The sequence below is a fragment of the Diadema setosum genome, chromosome 10 (genome assembly GCF_964275005.1).
Source record: "Diadema setosum chromosome 10, eeDiaSeto1, whole genome shotgun sequence".
Lineage (NCBI taxonomy): Eukaryota > Metazoa > Echinodermata > Echinoidea > Diadematoida > Diadematidae > Diadema > Diadema setosum.
The window spans coordinates 16,121,244-16,140,747 of NC_092694.1; the positions used below are offsets into that span (position 1 = coordinate 16,121,244).

General features: G+C 40.6%; 1 protein-coding gene across 1 annotated transcript; it reads right to left on the reverse strand.

Annotated features, from left to right (window-relative positions):
- Positions 1–606: 606 nt before the first annotated feature.
- On the reverse strand, positions 607–19,127 carry LOC140233654 (lactadherin-like). The gene is made up of 3 exons (XM_072313755.1): positions 18,999–19,127; positions 17,126–17,275; positions 607–750 (listed from the first exon to the last, which is right to left on the reverse strand). Exons 1-3 carry the CDS (start codon positions 19,125–19,127, stop codon positions 607–609), a joined length of 423 nt encoding a protein of 140 aa, XP_072169856.1.
- Positions 19,128–19,504: the final 377 nt, after the last annotated feature.

The following is a 19,504-nucleotide window of genomic DNA, read 5'->3' on the forward strand; positions in this document are numbered from 1 at the left end:
TCAGTAAGTCAATAACCACAGCTTTTTATAGGGGACAGGAGGGGAGTTAGTTAAAATCTACATCTATGAACTCAATAAACCTCGTAAACTTTGTTGCAATTGTTTTTGTTTCCTTTTAAGTTCATTTATTTTGCACTGTTCTGAGTGGGGAGGGAGTGGGAGAAACAAAAGCTCTTGTAATCATAAGTTTCAAGATTATATCAACTGAAAAATAATTAATTGTAACAATGATATCAAAGTGGTATCATTATGATATAGAAAAATTGCTTTGATAACATGACAAAAACAGACATGCAATTACTTTTATGCATAATGTTGGACAAATTCAAAAATTCATAGACATTGAAAGAATGATATGATAATTAAAAAAAACAAAAAATACGATTTCATAATGAAGGATCACAATTACGCGAGAAAACAGTGATTTTAAGTCTTCTCCACACACACACAAAAAAAAAAAATGTATATCCATAGAATTCTATAATGGCTAATTGAGCTATCAACACAGTTTTGTATGGGGACATTAAAAAGAACACAAAGGAGACGATACGAACAACTGAATAAAACAAATTAATTCACGTGACGGATCATTATACGAAGAAGCCCTCAAATAACATGGCCCAGAACTTCGACTCTCATCGATGGATAGTTCATGGACGTGAGTGGATGGAACCTGACGTAACGCGCCCTCACCGGCTTAGGTAGTAACGAAGTCACGTGGGAGTCCCTGTCATAATTAGCTGGGTACACCTGGGAGGAAGTCACACACAAAGAAAGACAAACTGAAGCACAGCGGTCAGACCGCAATATTGGAGATAATGAGGTTGTTGTTTGTTGTTTTAAAGAACGAAAGGAGAGAGAGAGAAAATGGGGCCCTATACAAATAATTTGCCCCAGATAATGAGGCAAACACCTGGGAATCGCATGCAGCACACAAGGGCACACGAAACTTCTCTGTCCACTTTGCATTATACTTGACGAGATGAGACACCTTTTTTTTTTTTTTAATTGCAATAATACATGATCACAACGGTGTGTGTTGAAAATATGAGCATGACAGCTGATAAGAGACACTTAAAGCCTTATAACTCTAAGTCATTGTATTACTTGACCCCTGAGTAACTACTATCGAAAAGATGAAGTAAGTATTACGAACAAATTGAATGTTTTTTTTTTTTTATTCATTAACTACATTATTGAATCAATCTGCTTTATTTTAAAGGTTTCTACAACATTTTCAAGTAATTCATTTTAGTGTTTTAAATAGTTCAAGAGCCAGGAAAATAACAAGCAAAAGCAAAAAGTAATAACGGATTTAGCATTTCATAAATTTCAGGTCTGTGATTAGCTAATTGCAAACCAAAGGAGAGTAACTATACGACAAGACGACCCGTCATCACAACCTTGATGTGCGCCCATTTGCGTGATTGTTTTGTTCATTTTCCTTCGTCCAATCATAGCTTAGTAGTGAATTCTCTTTCAAGTATTTTTCTTTTTTTTTTACATGAGCATGATTGTGGATGTAAAGTAACCATATGCATTCGTTATTGTGCAAGTGGAAAACATTTCAAGTACTCATAACGAGAAAAAAAAAATAGCTCGATTTCATAAATAAGGTAAATTGTAGATTTCTGGAAAGCTTAGGTCTCTAGAAATATGAATAACAAATTTTCAGAAGGTGAAAACGATGGATAGATGGTGTTTTGAGAACCTTTTCTGACCACCAGAACCCGATCTGACGGCAAAATTTCGGGACCAAAATTATGACGTCACGCAAGAAACGAACCAGCTAGCCCTGCGCTGATGCGCTGTTGTTACACATCGCCGTGGTTCAAAGCATGGGTTCTGCATGATCCGTATGAACATTTCAGCAAGACATCTTCTTAAGAAAGGAGGTACGTGAACTTTATCAAAAGATAAAAATCGATTTTAATTTCCTTACCACACAGGTTGCCATAGACTTACAGTTGAAATTAACTTCATATAATCAATTTTGACTCCTTATAAAACAGTGCCCTTGTTTCCTACCGGCTTCTGCTGCTAGCTTAATTGCTACTGGCGACCGGCGGGCAGCTAGAATGCATCCACTGAACAAGCTACGGTGCTCATAACCCTAGCTCCTCGTGTATCAGTATTCAAACAAATGGTAGTGAGAGCGCGTTTACACCGAGCACGGTAACGGCAACCGTCATTATTATTTTTTTTATTTTTTTTTATTTTTTTTATTTCATTTTATTTTTTTTTTTGGCTATGGTGCGAAAAAGAGAATCATGTCTGGTTCTGTTAAGAAAAAAAAAGTATTTCTACACATAACCACCAAAAACAAAAAATGTTATTCTTATGTCAAAATCAACGGCAACAATCAATCAACAGTAAAAGTTTAATTATTAGCGATATTAGGGACATTGAGATTTTCGCGACGGAGAGGTTCAGAGGAAAAAAAAAAATGTTTTGAGTATGCGCAGAATCGCATATCAAAGTCGATCTATATATAGCTTGCGCGCCTGAGTTTTCACTACGCGTTAGCAGTCAGACCGGAACACCCTGAAAAGCCTTCGCATTTATTATAACGCGTATGCGTGGACCTCGCGGACATGAATACGTAATGAGCTGGGAGACCACATTTTTACAGTCCCTGTAAATCTAACGGACATTAGCAATCAACATGATTTATGCATCGATAAAAAGCTGAAGAGTTGTACTTTGATGAAATCCTACCACCTGAAAGATGCAATGAACATGGACCAAAATGGAAGAGGTATAAAATGAAAGAGAAAATATCATTCTATGAAGATAGAATGACTTCATGTGGACTGATTATTGGAACGGGTCAGGTTGTCGAATAAATCATTGCGTTGTACAATTAATTTTTGACAAGATTTTAGTTTGCTGTGAATGCGCGTACCTCATTGGTTAATTCCCTCGGAGTAGAGATTTGAACGAACTTTCGCGGGAGGACAGTAAACGTGAACTGTACATTCAGTAATACTCTGTGTGTAGATGACAGTGTTGGAACCAAAGACGCTTAACTAAAAGACAGGAAAGTGCGCGCTAATCCTGTACAAAACAAATGGACAGCGCGCGGTCCTCAAGCGTATTACGCACGTCACCTGAGACGCGCTGTCTTTAAAGTTAATGGACAGCGCGCTGTCCTCAAACGTATTACGCACAGCACCTGAGACGCGTTGTGTTTGAAGTTGTTATTGTTTATCAAGAACTTAGTTGATTGTTGTTAGATCATAACGTGTTGCCAAATTTTTACCTCCACGAAATAATCCTTATTACTTTAGAATCTCGACCTTCAAAATAACCCCCCTCAATCAAAAAAAAAAAAAGCTACGACTATAATTTTTAAATCTTTTTAAGATAATAAAAATACCACTACCTTTGGAAATGAATGATATTCCTAAGTGTACTGAGTTTGTACTTAACTTTCTTTTGTATCTTCATGTAGGGTAGCCATTTTGTGTCCATTTTTATCGCGCGCCTTCGTATCTTATTAGGGAGCTTTAGATTTTTACGCGCGGACGTTTGAGCCGACGCTTGCGCTGGACCTTCTCCTCTCCCTGCGTCGTGTGGAAAAGTAGCTTTAGATTACGCTGGGACGCAACGTATAAAAAATAACATCGCGCCCCCATGATCAGTGCATGAAGAAGCTCTCTACGTCGCAAACTGTGCGGACGTGGAAATAGCCCAGTACGCGTAGTAAACAACTCAGGCGACGCAAGCTAAAAATTGACTTTACGCGCGCTACTGCACAAGCTCAGAACATGTTTTTTTTTTTTTTTCCTTTGAACGTCCGCGCGTCTAAAATCTAAAGCTCCCTATTATGTCTACTATCTTTGGTTTGAACCAAAGAGGTTCTATATGTGACCCTGCACCTCAAAACAAACAAAAAGTCGCCAGACAGGAATTTTTTGTTAAGACCATATTCTGAAAGAGCAGACTTTAAGCTTTAAAATGATGTATAACTCAAATCAAATGGACTCTCCTAACCTATCTAAATATTGGAAAGAAAGCACAAATTCAGGAAAAGTGCGAATTTAGAAAAGAGGCTCTGAAGTACAGTGTTTATTCAAGCGCTTAATCTTTACCAAACCGTGCTGGCTGTGCGATGAATGGGACAAAAAACAGGAAGTAAACCACCAGAGTTACAACAATGAAGGGATTATCAGATTAAACTGAAATTAAGCATGCCTCATTAACACATACTGTCCATAATTAATGCCAATTTTCAAAGCAGTAGCACTATCCTTTCAAAAGTTATTCGAGTTGAAAGTGAAGAGTGTGCACAAGGTTTTTCAGAAATCAAAAAGGGATTCTAAAGACACACCTAATCACACTATTCTACCAAAAATGTTCGAGATAAACTGCTGAAAAAAACACACTTTCCTGCCCGTTTTATGATATCAAATTTTAGCATAATGTAAAAGAAGACCCGCTCTTTCAGAAAATATGAAAAAGTCAAGTTCGGCTAGGTTGACCCATTTCACTTATTTTCAGTCCTCACGCAAAATCATTGTGTGCGACTTTATGTTCGTTTTGAGGTGCACAGTCACATATGTAATAGAGTAAGCGCTCACCATTCAGTGCGTACAAATTAAAACGGGGCCAATTGAACAGTGGCGCGCGCGCACACAAAAGAGGTCGACTACCAGAAGCCTGAACCCGGAAATGCCTATAGTAATACACGTAAAGTACAGCTTCGAAGATTGAGTTCTCAAAGGTCCAGTTTACCTTTGGGAGCAGTGATTTCAAAAATGTTCAAGATATCACATTTGATGCATATGTGTAGGTCTGTTGTATCATAAAACACCCTACCATACGAAATATTTGTAATAAAACCTAAAATATAAGGAGATATCAGGGTTTTTCTCAGTAAACCATAACTGTATACGGTTTAGTCTGGAAACATTTTTATTATAACTATTGTTCACATTTTGTGTATTTAACAATACTTAACATCGATTATACGGATTCAAATTTTGACAGTGGTTGTTTCTATCCCTAACTCACATTTTAGAACTATTTTAAAGCACTAATGCTTTCATCTGCAAATGGTAAATTATGCCTTCAGCACAGTATACGTGTTTTGATGAAAAAAAAAAAAGGGCTTGCTCTAATGTGTCAAATATGTGCCTTAAAGTGAAAACAAAGTTCTGGTAAGGGCTTGAGAACCCGTCTGGCACCATTTCATATTTGCTTGCAATATATCGAAAGAGTCTACAAAGAAACTTTCCTGGCTGACGCGGTTTGCCGGAATGCTGATGAGTCGTTTTGGAGTATTTTGAGAAAAATAATAAAAGTCGGTAGACCGACTTTTATTCCAAAAGGCTCCAGACTAACTCGGTCTCGGGGAAAACTCGACCCTATTTCAGACAATTTACACACAGTTCGTGATCGCCATGTTCATCAGTACTCTATAATACCACAGGTACGAGGCCTTACTGAGCAGACAGGAAAGTGCGTGCTAATCCTGTACAAAACAAATGGACAGCGCGCGGTCCTCAAGCCTACTTGTATACGCACATCACCTCAGTTGTTGAGACGCGCGGTCTTTGAAGCTTTTGTTGTTGTTTATCAAGCGTCTTTGATTGTTTTTAGAGGTGCTTGAGAGGCGCACACTAATTTTGCATGCGCGTCAAAGAGGTTTTTGATGCGCGCGTTGTAACAACTGGGACCATTACTGCGAGTAGCCAGAACGCTACAATGTAGTTTATACAGGCCGCTCCCATATGTATAGTAAAACGCTGAACAATCCACAGGGACAACCAATACATTACTCATCCCGCTGTCAAGCAAAGCGAGGCCGAGTTATCCCCGAGTCCGAGTCTAGCCTGACCCCGTTCGGGTAAGTTCTGAGACTGAACGTTTTTGGTTAATATTTCCCATTTTCGTCGTTACCCATCGAATATTTTGTTATTACAGCTTTATTCCGCACATTTCCTAGGCATACGTTCACATTTTGGAGCAAAATTTGACAACTTTTGCAGGCGTACCAGAACTTTGTTTGGGCTTTAACATGAAGTCAAAATCACCAAACAGGCATTCATGCATTCATACTACATAATTATAAAGATTGCAGAAAGGTACAGTGTATACTCTATGGTATGGGAGTATACTGATTTCACATAATATATGTCACTTAGAAACATCAGACACACATACAACACACACTCCCACACACACCCACACACCCACAACAAACACACACACTCACAACAAACACACACATACGCCGCACGCACATGTACACACCAAACCACATTCTTATTAAAATTCCAACACACACACACAATACACAGTGTGTTGTGTGTGTGTGTTGGAATTTGAAAAAAAAAAAGTGGTTTAATGTGTACATGACATGTGTGTGCGTATGTGTGTGTTTGTTGTGAGTGTGTTTGTTCTGGGTGTGTGGATGTGTGTGGGAGTGTGTGTTGTATGTGAGTCTAATGTTTCTAAGTGACATATATTATGTGAAATCAGTATAATCCCATACCATAGAGTATACACTGTACCTTTCTGCAATCTTTATAATTATGTAGTATGAATGCATGAATGCCTGTTTGGTGATTTTGGCTTCATGTTAAGGCACATATTTGACACATTAGAGCAAGTCCTTTTTTTTTTTTCATCAAAACACGTATACTGTGTTGAGAATGTATATCTCTTAAAAAATCCGGAGGCATATGGACAAATATTGATTTTCCTTAAAATTAAAATGATTTTTCCAACCCAACCCCATCTTCGAAGCTGTACGTTACGTGTTTTACTATAGGCACTTCCGGGTTCAGGCTTCTGGTAGTCGACCTCTTTGAAAATGGCTGCGGGTCGTTCAATTGGCCCCGCTTCTATATGCGAGCGCGCGCTCTATTACATATAGACCGATTCTGTGAGGTGGTTTGTGTATTATCGGCATGGGCAGCGCCATTACTACGGTGTCTCGGCCGATGCCCCCCCCCCCCCCCCACCCCCTCCCTACTTTAGCACGCGCACGGAATGAAAAACTGATGCATGGTTGTTTTAGCCAATAGGCGTCTCGTACTGAGTGCACGAACGCTTGCTTTAGTGCGCGAACCTTTGTTACAAGTCTCTGAATATCTCGCAAAATCTCGGGTGCTGAGAAGGACATGCACAAAAACCTGCGAGTACTATAAATTTTTGATTTGATCTCATTAACAGCCGCGTTGCGGTCTGACTGTTAGAGAGTAGAGACCAAAGACGCTTACTCATACTATCTTTGGTAGAGACGTAGAGAGCTACTTCATGCACCGATTATATGGGGGCGTTATTTTATTTATTTTTTTTTTATAGGTTGCGTCTTGGCGTAATCTAAAGCTGCTTTTCAACACGCCGCAGGAAAAAGGAGAACGTCCAGCTCAAACGTCGTCTCAAACGTCGGCGCAGCAAATCTAAAGCTGCCCATTGTATAAACAGAACTAGTCACGGTTCCTTTGGCCCACCATAGCAAAAACCCGGCCAGTTGCCCGTACTGTGTTTAAGACTCATATTCACGCCCATAATACATGCACGTTTACGTGCAACGTCTAAGCGACTGCAGTGGTCGCCAACGTATCGTACACGAACACTTTCGACATGGCTTTTTAAATCTGAGCCTAAGAGCAAAATTAGGATAATTGTGTTTTAAAGAAGGGATAAAATTTGAGGCATTTAATCAGTCTTCCTCGTTATGTGTCTAAAACTAAGCAGTCATGGCTATATATCAACGGCGCGTAAATCCGTACTGAGGAGTGGGGGGGGGGGGGTGATCGGCGATAGTCACCATCACCACGATTATATGCCCATAACCGGACCGGCGCAGCCCTTTGGGAGTGGGGGGGTGATCGGCGATAGTCACCATCACCACGATTATATGCCCATAACCGGACCGGCGCAGCCCTTTGGGAGTGGGGGGGGGGGGGGGGGAGAGAAGCTTGGTTCCCCCCCCCCCCACACACACACATAAACACTTTACAGGGATCGAATGTCTCACTCTTTTGCATGCAAAGTGGGAGGCCAAGTGGCAGCAAAAATATGAAGACTTTTGTTCTTGTTTTTGTTTGTTTGTTTGCTTGCTTGTCAGCCGACTTTCGGCGAAAAATCAGACCTTAAAAATATGTGACCGTGCACCTCAAAACGAACATAAAGTCGCACACACTGCTTTTCCGTGAGGACTGAAAATAAGTGAAATGGGTCAACCTAGCCGAACTTGACTTTTTCATATTTTCTGAAAGAGCGGGTCTTCTTTTACATTATGCTAAAATTTGGTACCATAAAACGGGCAGGAAAGTGTGTATTTTTAGCAGTTTATCTCGACATTTCTGGTAGAATAGTGTGATTAGGTGTGTCTTTAGAATCTCTTTTTCATTTCTGAAAAACCTTGTCCACACTCTTCACTTTCAACTGTAGTAACTTTTGAAAGGATAGTGCTACTGCTTTGAAAGTTGGCATTAATTATGGACAGAATGTGTTAATGAGGCATGCTTAATTTCAGTTTAATCTGATAATCCCTTCATTGTTGTTACTCTGGTGGTTTACTTCCTGTTTTTTTGTCCCATTCATCGCACAGCCAGCACGGTTTGGTAAAGATTAAGCGCTTGAATAGACACTGTACTTCAGAGCCTCTTTTCTCAGTTCACACTTTTCCTGAGTTTGTGCTTTCTTTCCAATATTTAGATAGCTTAGGAGAGTCCATTTGGTTTGAGTTATACAGCATTTTAAAGCTTAAAGTCTGCTCTTTCAGAATATGGTCTTAACTAAAAATTCATGTCTGGCAACTTTTTGTTTGTTTTGAGGTGCAGGGTCACATATGAAGAATTTTTGTTGCTGTTTCTCTTGTCGTTTGATGTTCTTTTTTCTTGACTGGTAGGCGATTTTAACACCCCCCCCCCTTTCAAAAACGTAGCGCAGCCCTGAATAATGCCTAAGTAAATTCAATAAAATGGTATTTAATATGGATGTCCATTTTTTTTAAATGAAATAACGTAGTAGATATTTTCCTATAGCTATTAATGTTGTATTCTTCAATTTTCTTGATTTAAGTCAATAAAGCAATCATCCCAGGGGCATCGTTCCGTTTTAATCAGTTTTAATCAGTTGAACAGCCAGCCTTACCAGCTGCTGCCTCAGCCTGTGTGGACTAGGATTTGCGAGCTTGGTATCAGCTGTCAGCGTCCTACTCACCGAGGACGTAGGCGTAGGATCCCAAGGTCGCAAACCCCGGTATCTACCATTGTGCCTCCAATGGGCCTCCAACTCGGCCTGTGGAATGCACAGTCCTTGACCAATAAGATTCATGCAGTTACTGATTTAGTTGTAGACAATAAGCTTGATGTCGTAGTCATATCTGAATCATGGCTCTCTGGGGATAGCAGTAGAGATGCTTACACTTTGGCAGATCTTAGATCATCTTTGCCAAAGTATGATTTTACTCATCAGCCCCGTGTATCTTCTAGAGGTGGTGGCATTTTTGTACTTTATAGATCGACAGTTCGGTGCACTGTTAATACAAACCACACTTTTTCTTCATTTGAGCTGCTTGATCTAACACTTAACCTTACTTCATCCTCTGAAGTTAGGATCGTCCTCCTCCTTCTACAAATTACAGTTTTTCAAGTCGGACCTTCTTGGAAGAGTTCATCACTCTTCTTGAAGGCGCAAGTGTTAGTGATTACTTACCTGTACTCTTAGGTGATTTTAATGTGCATGTAGATGATCCCAATGATAATTTTGCAAAATTTTTCATGGATCGAGTTGATTCTCTCGGGTTCAAGCAGCATGTCCAAGGTGCCACTCATCGCGCCGGTCATACTCTGGACCTACTCTTCACTAGAGACTCAGATTCTGATACCATCCACCGTGTCAGCATGTTATCTTCGCTACCTTCAGATCATTCTGCAATTGTTGCCTCAGCAAACCTCACAAGGCCGCAGAATCCCAAGAAACAAGTGAGCTACAGAAAATTTTGCAACATCGACATGGACTCTCTACGTAGTGACATTGACTTTTTAGTCAGTTCTTCTCTTGATCTGACTTGTCCTTCTGAAGTTGCTGATCATTACAACACCTGTCTCCGTTCTCTGTTAGATAGGTACGCTCCTCTCCAGGTGAGAACTGAAGCACCATGGTTCAATGACGAGATTCGACAGGCAAAGAGGAGACGACGCCGGGCAGAACGTCGAATGATCAAGTCAGGACTTTGTTTTGATCGGGAACAGTATCGTTACGAGTGTGAATCATACTACCAATGCATCTTCAAGGCTAAGTCAACTTACCTCAAGAATCTCATCGCTGATGCTGACACCAAGAGACTCTTCAGTCTTGTGAAATCACTCTCCTCATCAAATCACTCACTGATTCTTCCTGAACACTCGTCGGACTCTGAACCTGCAAACAAATTTGCAAAGTTCCAACGTTATATCTGCCTTTCCCGACTCTGTTCCAGTGTCATCAACCGCAGCCTTGGTTGGTTCGTCTCAGTTTCAACTTTCAGAATTCTGTCCTGTATCTGATCTGGAAGTTAAGGAACTTATCGCATCACTACCATCGAAGTACTGTAAATTGGACCCAATACCTACCTGGTTGTTGAAGGACACGCTGGATGATATTCTTCCTGTCATTACCAAGTTGTTCAACTTCTCTCTGTCCACTGGTCTCGTCCCAGAACCATTTAAGTCATCTCTACTCCTCCCTCTCCTGAAGAATTAGTCTTCACTGGACCCAACATATAGACCCATCGCTAATCTTCCATTTTTGGGTAAGCTCTTGGAGAGGATTGTGTCATCACAGCTCAAAGATTACCTTGAAAGATCCAGCATGTTTCCTATTTTTCAATCCGCATATCGAAATCATCATTCGACAGAAACTGCCTTGGTTAAACTTTTCAATGGTCTTCTACTGGCCGTAGACAAGGGAAATGAAGCAGCGTTAATACTTCTGGACTACACGGCTGCTTTTGACACTATTGACCACAGTATGTTACTTCGCCGCCGTGAAAAAGACTTCCTGATATCCGGAACTGTTCTTGACTGGATCCGTTCATATCTTCACAGCCGTACTCAACGAGTCATCATTAATGACACGCTGTCTTCACCATTCCCCCTGACCTGCGGGGTTCCGCAAGGTTCTGTGGTTGGGCCACTCCTTTTTCTTCTATATACCAGTCCATTGTCCAAAGTCATTGAATCCCACCAAGGCATTCAGCATTTGGTGTATGCTGACGACACACAGATTTATGTTACATTCAAACCAAATGAGAAGGCTGAAGCAGCTCAAAAACTTCAGAACTGTCTTGAGGATATCAAAATCTGGTCCTCAAACAATAAGCTTTGCCTCAATGAACAAAAATCAGAGATGATCCATATATATTCCAAACATAGAAACACCAATTCATTCCCAGATTTAGTTTCTGATAATGTTTCTAATAAGTGTAGTGAATGGGTACGCGATCTTGGTTTGATCATTGACAAAAATCTTACCTTTCAACACCACATTAAGCACATTTGTAAGGCAGCATCTTTTGGATTGTTCAAAATTGGGAAGATGAGGAAACTACTTGACCGACCTACAACTGCCAAATTAACTCATGCATTTGTTTCTTGTCATCTAGATTATTGTAATTCCATATTTTCTAACCTCCCTCAGACACATATATTCCCACTTCAACGGGTAAAAAATTCTGCCGCAAGACTTGTCTCCCTCTCCAGGAAATCCGAGCCCATAACTCCAATCCTCCGTTCTCTCGACTGGCTTCCCATACACCACCGCATATCTTTTAAAGTTCTTTTGCTTACGTACAAAATTCTGAATGGGCAAGCCCCCAGGTATCTCACAGATCTTGTTCCTTTACGTTCCATTACTTCCTCAAGATCCCTCCGTTCATCCTCTACAATGCAATTGACTCCTGGACCACGTACTTCCACAAAATACGGTGATCGTGCTTTTTCTACAATTGCCCCTTCTCTCTGGAATTCTCTACCCGCCTGTATACATCAAGCCACTTCCGTTAATCAGTTTGAGATTTTGCTGAAGACTTATCTTTTTAGTAGATAGTCCTTTGGAATAGTCCAGTTGTGGGTCGGTCGATGGAGGTGCACACTGATTTTGATTTTCATTATTTATCGTATTTATACACTGTATCTATTTTTTTTTTGTATTTTTGTACTTGTATTTTGGTATTTTTGTATTATTCTGGTTTAGATATTAACTTTCCGGTAGACTGTGCGCTTAGAAACATCTGTATTAAGCGCCTTAGAAATGTATTGTATTATTATTATTATTATTATTATTATTAATGATGGTGGATGGGGGAGGGACTTTGAGTTGGAATATCTGTGCGAGGAAGCGGAGCGACCTCGTGTGTGTGTGGGGGGGGGGGAGGAGGGTGTGGAGGGGGGGGGTATCCCCCTCCCACACGAGGAAGATTTTGCATTTTCAGACCTGAAATTTAGCGATCTGGTGCACACTTTGGGTGAAATTTGGGATTATTTTCCTATCAAAAAACAAGTAAGAAAAAGAAATATTCATAGATAATTGAATGACTACATCGTGGTATTTCAGCTCTTGCTCCGCCTGTGCGACATCATTGTGAAGGCTTACTAAATAGTGGGGCCTATCACCGCCATAGCCACTATTGATCTTAGGGGGAGCAGTTAGATGAGAGGGAGCGAAGCGAGAGAGGGGGGGGGGAGGGTGTGGGAGGGGGATTTCCCCTCCCACGGTAAGAACTTTTGGCATATTGATGTTGTAAATGGTGCAATTTGATGCATTTTTTTTTTTTGCGTGTTTTATCGACTTGAAGCAGTCCCACATGTTTATGGTAGCAGTACATTTTATATAGATTATTATTGAACAATTTTGCCTATAAAAGGGTATCATTTAAATAAACTTCTTGTATTAATTCTTACACTGAAGAACGCGACCGAGCCCGAGCGAGCGGAGCGATCGAGAGAGAGAGAGAGAGAGAGGGGGGGGGGGGAGGGTAGTAGGAGGGTGTCCCCCCTCCCATCACGGTATAGAACTTTTTTTGCATTTTGATGTTGTACGTGGTGCGATTTGATGCATGTTTTTGCGCGTTTTGTCGACTTGAAACAGTTTCACTTCTTTAAGGTAGCAATATATTTTGATGTCGATGATTATTATATAATTTCAGTATAAAATGGCATCATTTAGAGCGAGCGAGGGAGGGGGGGGGGTGGAGGGGGAGGGTGTGTTCCCCCTCCCACGGTGAGAACTTCTTGCATTTTAAAGTTTTATATGGTGCAATTTGATGCATGTTTTTGCGCGTCTTATCGTCCCACTTGTTTAAGGTAGCAAAATATTTTAATGTCGATTATTTTGAAACAATTTGGCTGTAAAATGATATCACTTGAATGAACTTCTTGTATTAATTCTTACACTTGATATCGTAAACGCGACCGAGCCAGAGCGAGCGGAGCGAGCAAGAGAAGGAGGGGGGAGGGGAGGGTGTGGGAGGGGGATGTTCCCCCTCCCATGGTGAGAACTTTTTACATTTTGATGTTGTAAATAGTGCAATTTGATGTATGTTTTTGCGTGTTTTATCGACTTGAAGCAGTCCCACTTGTTTAAGGTAGCAGAATATTTTCGATGTAGATTATCATTGAACAATATTTGCCTTAAATGGTATCATTTAAATAAACCTCTTCTATTAATTCTTCCACTGAATGTCATGAACGCGACCGAGCCCGAGCAAGCAGAGCGAGCGAGGGGGAGGGGGTGGGAGTTGGGTGTCCCCCCTTCCACGGTTAGAACTTTTTGCATTTTGATGTTGTACATGGTGCCATTTGATGCATGATTTTGCGCGTTTTGTCGACTTGAAAAAGTCCCACTTGTTTAAGGTAGCAATATATATTATTTTAATGTCGATTATTTTGAAACAATTTGACTATAAAATGGTATCATTTGAATTAACTTCTTGTATTGATTCTTACACTTAATATCATGAACGCGACCGAAGCCGAGCAAGCGGGAGGGGCGAGTGAGGGGGGGGGGGGTGTTCCCCCTCCGACGGTGAGAACTGTTTGCATTGTCATGTTGTACATTGTGCAATTTTATGCATGTTTTTGCGCGTTTTGTCGATTTGAAACAGTCGCACTTGTTTAAGGTAGCGTTACATTGTGATGTCGATTAATATGAAACAATTTGGCTTTAAAATGGTATCATTTTGAATAAAGTTCTTGTATGAATTCTTACACTAAATATCATGAACGGGACCGAACCCGAGCGAGCGGAGCGAGCGATGGAAGGGGGGCGGGGCGTCGGAGGGGGAACATCCCCCTCCCACGGTGAGAACTTTTTGCATTTTGATGTTGTAAATGGAGCAATTTGATGCATGTTTTTACGTGTTTTATCGACTTGAAACAGTCCCACTTGTTTATGGGAGCAGAATATTTTGATGTCGATCATTACTGAACAATTGTGACCCTGCACCACAAAACCAACAAAAAGTCGCCAGACATGGATTTTTAGTTAGGGACAGATTCTGAAAGAGCAGATTGTAAGCTTTAAAATGATGTATAACTCAATTCAAATGGACTCCCCTAACCTATCTATATACTGGAAAGAAAGCACACACTCTGTAAAAGTGGGAACTGAGAAAAGAGCCTCTGAAGTACAGGGTTTATTCAAGTGCTTAATCCTTAGAAAGCCATGCTAGCTGTGCGATGAAAGGGACAAAACACAGGATGTAAACCATCGGAGTAACAACAATGAAGGCATTATCAGATTAAGCTGAAATTGAGTATGTTCTATCAACACATTATGTTCATGATTAATGCCAACTTTGAAAGCAGTAGCTGTATCCATTCACAAGTTATTAGACTGGAGAGTAAAGAGTGTGCAAAGGATTTTAAGAAATGAAAAGGGGCCTCTAAGACATGTCTGATTATTCTACTCTCCCCCAAAAAAGGCTGTAGAAAAACTGCTGAAAACACACTTTCCCATTCATGTTATGATCCAAAACTAAAGAATAATGTAGAAGAAAGATAGCTCTGACTCGGTTGACCCATTTGAACTTTTTTTTTCTTTTGGATTCCTCATGTGAAATCGGTGGGTGCGACTTTTTGTTCGTTTTGTGATGCACGGTCACAATTTGTCTTAAATGGTATCATTTAAATAAGATTCTTGTATCAATTCTTCCACTGAATGTCATGAACGCACTGAATGTCATGAACGCGACCCAGCCCGAGCGAGAGGAGCGAGCGACGACCGAACCCGAGCGACCAAACCCGAGCGAGCGGAGGGGGCGAGGGAGGGGGGGGGGGGGGAGGGGTGTTCCCCCTCCCACGGTGAGAACTTTTTGCATTTTGATGTTGCAAATGGTGCAATTTGATGAATGTTTTTACGTGTTTTATCGACTTGAAACAGTCCCACGTGTTTATGGGAGCAGAATATTTTGATGTCGATCATTATTGAACAACTTGCCTTAAATTTTATCATTTAGATAAAATTCTTGTATTGATTCTTCCACTGAATGTCATGAACGCACTGAATGTCATGAACGCGACCTAGCCCGAGCGAGAGGAGCGAGCGGCGACCGAACCCGAGCGACCAAACCCGAGCGAGCGGAGGGGGCGAGGGAGGGGGGGGGGAGGGGTGTTCCCCCTCCCACGGTGAGAACTTTTTGCATTTTGATGTTGCAAATGGTGCAATTTGATGAATGTTTTTACGTGTTTTATCGACTTGAAACAGTCCCACGTGTTTATGGGAGCAGATTATTTTGATGTCGATCATTATTGAACAATTTGCCTTGAATGGTATCATTTAGATAAAATTCTTGTATTGATTCTTCCACTGAATGTCATGAACGCACTGAATGTCATGAACGCGACCTAGCCCGAGCGAGAGGAGCGAGCGGCGACCGAACCCGAGCGACCAAACCCGAGCGAGCGGAGGGGGCGAGGGAGGGGGGGGGGAGGGGGTGTTCCCCCTTCCATGGTGAGAACTTTTTGCATTTTGATTTTGTAAATAGTGCAATTTGATGTATGTTTTTGCGTGTTTTATGGACTTGGAACAGTCCCACTTGTTTAAGGTAGCAGAATATTTTCGATGTAGATTATTACTGAACAATTTGCCTTGAAATGGTATCATTTAAATAAACTTCTTCTATTAATTCTTCTACTTTATAATGTCATGAACGCGACCGAGCCCGAGCAAGCTGAGCGAGCGAAGGAAAGGGGGTGAGAGTTGGGTGTCCCCCCTCCCACGGTGAGAACTTTTTGCAGTTTGATGTTGTACATGGTGCAATTTGATGCATGTTTTCGCGCGTTTTGTCGACTTGAAACAGTCCCACTTGTTTAAGGTAGCATTATATTGTGATGTCGATTTATAAAACAATTTGGCTAAAAAATGGTATCATTTTGAATAAACTTCTTGTATTAATTCTTACACTTAATATTATGAACGGGACCGAACCCGAGCGAGCGGAGCGAGCGAGTGGGGGGGGGGGGCAGGGGTGATACATTGATATTTGCATGTTAATCGGTTTCCGGGCGCAAACGCCTTGTGGGATACCCCGGGAGGCGTGTTTTTTTTTAGACGGCGCGAAAATAATTTTCGAGATAATCGCGTTTGAAGTTTTTGCCTTCGCAAAATCCATGATTGCGCCTATATTTCACGTCCAGTTACCCAAATATCACGCTGCACGACAGATTAGGAGTTTTTTGTTTGTTTCATGTTCTTGGTTCATCGTGAAAAACAAAAGTTTCTTTGAAATATCGGTCAAAGTCCGTCGTGCCACTTCGTGAAAACACCGACGATAAATTTGACTTTTGCTATGTGCCATCACTTTTTTCGTCGCGCTATTCCCGCGGAGTTCGCGGTCCTGTGATTCCAACACCAGTGCTAGTGATCGATAATTTTGATCGGTATCGCCTCGTTAATCTGACCGTCGATCATGACGTCACAGTTCAGGGCTCGAAAAGGACGGGGCTGAAAATAGTTGAAGTGAATTGATTAGTTTTAACTCACGAGTTCTCAATGGCGCGAATATATTTTGATAAGACAAAATGATAATCTGTTTCAGGAGATATTTCCCTCTGATGTGATACCTTTTTTTTCATATGATTTTCCGAATATAAATCTCTCGTTCGTTGCACTTTTACTCTACCTTGGGTCCACGGGATAGCGGGTCGGTTGTAAAAACCCAATTGGTATCATCCAGGGAGGTGGAGATGTACATGGACGTTGCCCATTGTTCAGCATTTGATCTGCCTTGAGTAACAACACCTGTAACGATGTACTCCTCTCCGAGGTCAATCTATTGCAAAATGGGACATAACAAAGTACACTGATTGAGTTTTGTCCCCTAGGTAGAACGAGGAATCTTTTTATTTCTTTCTCTCCTGTTTTCTTCTCACTATATTCCATTATGGTTATTCCTTTCTTCTTTGTATTTTTTTTTTCTATCTTAGCATTACCTGTGTATATGACCATGACTGTTTTGTTGTGCGAAATAGTTTGTTTTTGTTGTAGTTAAGGAACATCGACAGTTAATTAAAACTGTTTAATTCTTTCTGCACTCAATGAGGCCCCAATATTAAGGTCGGCTTACTGAGGATCCTCCTATATTATACTTTCATTTCCTTTTTCCTTTAGTTATGTCTCTGTTCTCTGTCACAATGATTTGCTTACCCGCATGTGCAAAATAGTGTGTAGGTCTGATGATTATCATTTCTAACGTGAATCAATGAAAATGATGTCAGTGTAAGTTACGATATTGATATTCGAAACTGCAAACAATGTGACTGTTGGGTATGTATATAATTATGGACTAACATTTTGCGAATTATGAAATTGATCAATTCGCCAATCAACTTGGAAAAAAATAGTACTCTTGCTTATGAACGTTTTTCCGTCTCAGAATAATGAACTTCACTTGAAATGCGGCGAGACACAAAGGACTGAAAAGAAAAAAAAAATGTCAAGAGGTTTAGATTGACATGGCAAAAATTTCTAAAATATTTCACGATGCTCATCTCTGATCATAGACAAAGCACAAGGAATACACACTAAAATCCCCCTCTACCTGTCCACAGTGAATATTATGGTATATTATTCCTATGTCAGATAGTTTTATGGATGCATACCTCATTTTATACTCTTATACTTCCCTATAAGGAAAATAGCAGTCCCTGACTCAGGTGAATAGAGAATGAATGATTGAATATCTAAACAATGCATTGTAATAATTTGCGGTCAGTCATACCCTTTTTTAATTTCTTTGAACCAGAACACTAATAGGCCCTGTCTGGTTCTTCGTATAGATTTCACCGATATCCAAATGACTAATTTTGCCCTCTTTGAGGTACTGTATACAGATTTGGGCATACTGCTGTGATATTGTCCAGTCTGTTAGAAAATGTTATATCGAAGATTGATATTTTTCGTCAATGTATAAATGTCCGCTGTGTACATGTTTGTACGTGTGTGTGTTTGTAAGCATGTTTAGTATACTTTTTCGTTGTTGTTTCCCCCAGTAAGTTTAGACTCGTATTATGTTGCCCATTCTGTACACGTTTTCAGGACTTGACGTCAATTTTTAGGTTTCGCCTTCCTGTCGAGTACTTAATTATTCATAAATTCTGTCGATTACGTCTTTTATCAGTTAAAACATGCTTTTAGCTCCTTTATGTATTTGAATACATGCATTTGTATTTACTTGCTTCTCAAATGTATTTATATTGTCGGGGCGATCGTTAACAATCGCACCGACACTGTACAGGCATTGTAACCTGGAAACAATGAAGTGCACATTACTTGAATATGACACAATTCTGAAGCAAATAATTTTCACACAACAATAGATATATATAATGTACTCTTAAATGAATCCCACAAGGATTGGAACAATCATCCCCCAGCATTCCCACTGATTCACACTGATCAGTTACTAGCCATCCCCTTTAAATGCTAAGTGCTATGCACGAGAACCCGATATCAGTTTTTGTTTCGTGAAAGTAAAGGTAGTAGACAATTCTTACTTTCAGCCATCCGTCTTGATCAGAAGGGTTTGGTGCCCATACTGCCGAGATACCATGCGAAGCAGGATTCATGTTCAGCCTGCCATTCCGCGGCAGTGTATGGTGGTTGTACGTAGAAGAAGACGACATGCTGGAATCAGGAATCCGACCACCTTCGACCCCAAGAGGGACGCCTCGATCGAGTGGACAGAGCTCGCTCTCGTGATCAATTGCGACTAGAATCAATGACCATTAGCCAGTTCACAGTTAGCTCATGTGAACAATGGTGCAATTCACTTTTTCTCTTTTTTCTCAGTTGGTATAGGCATTTCCCTTCTTTTAATGTAGCATAATGCACAAGCTTGCCCGACGTAACGATTCGTGGAATTTATGTTCAAAGAAGAGAATAAGCTTGCGTCTAGACTAGTTGAACAGAATTGGGTCAGCAATTACCACTTCATTACACATCTATGCTTTCATTTTTGTATAGGTAACGTTAACTTCCTTTTCTATTAGCATCACCAAAT

What these genes read in the sequence shown, in the direction of transcription:
- LOC140233654 (XM_072313755.1), bottom strand. Translation starts at nt 19,127, where the DNA reads ATGTCGTCTTCTTCTACGTACAACCACCATACACTGCCGCGGAATGGC. An exon ending in ATCAAGACGGATGGCTGAAA is followed by an intron (nt 17,276 to 18,998) that starts GTAAGAATTGTC and finishes ATTTTGCAATAG; the next exon opens with ATTGACCTCGGAGAGGAGTA. An exon ending in CGCTATCCCGTGGACCCAAG is followed by an intron (nt 751 to 17,125) that starts GTAGAGTAAAAG and finishes ACTTCCTCCCAG; the next exon opens with GTGTACCCAGCTAATTATGA.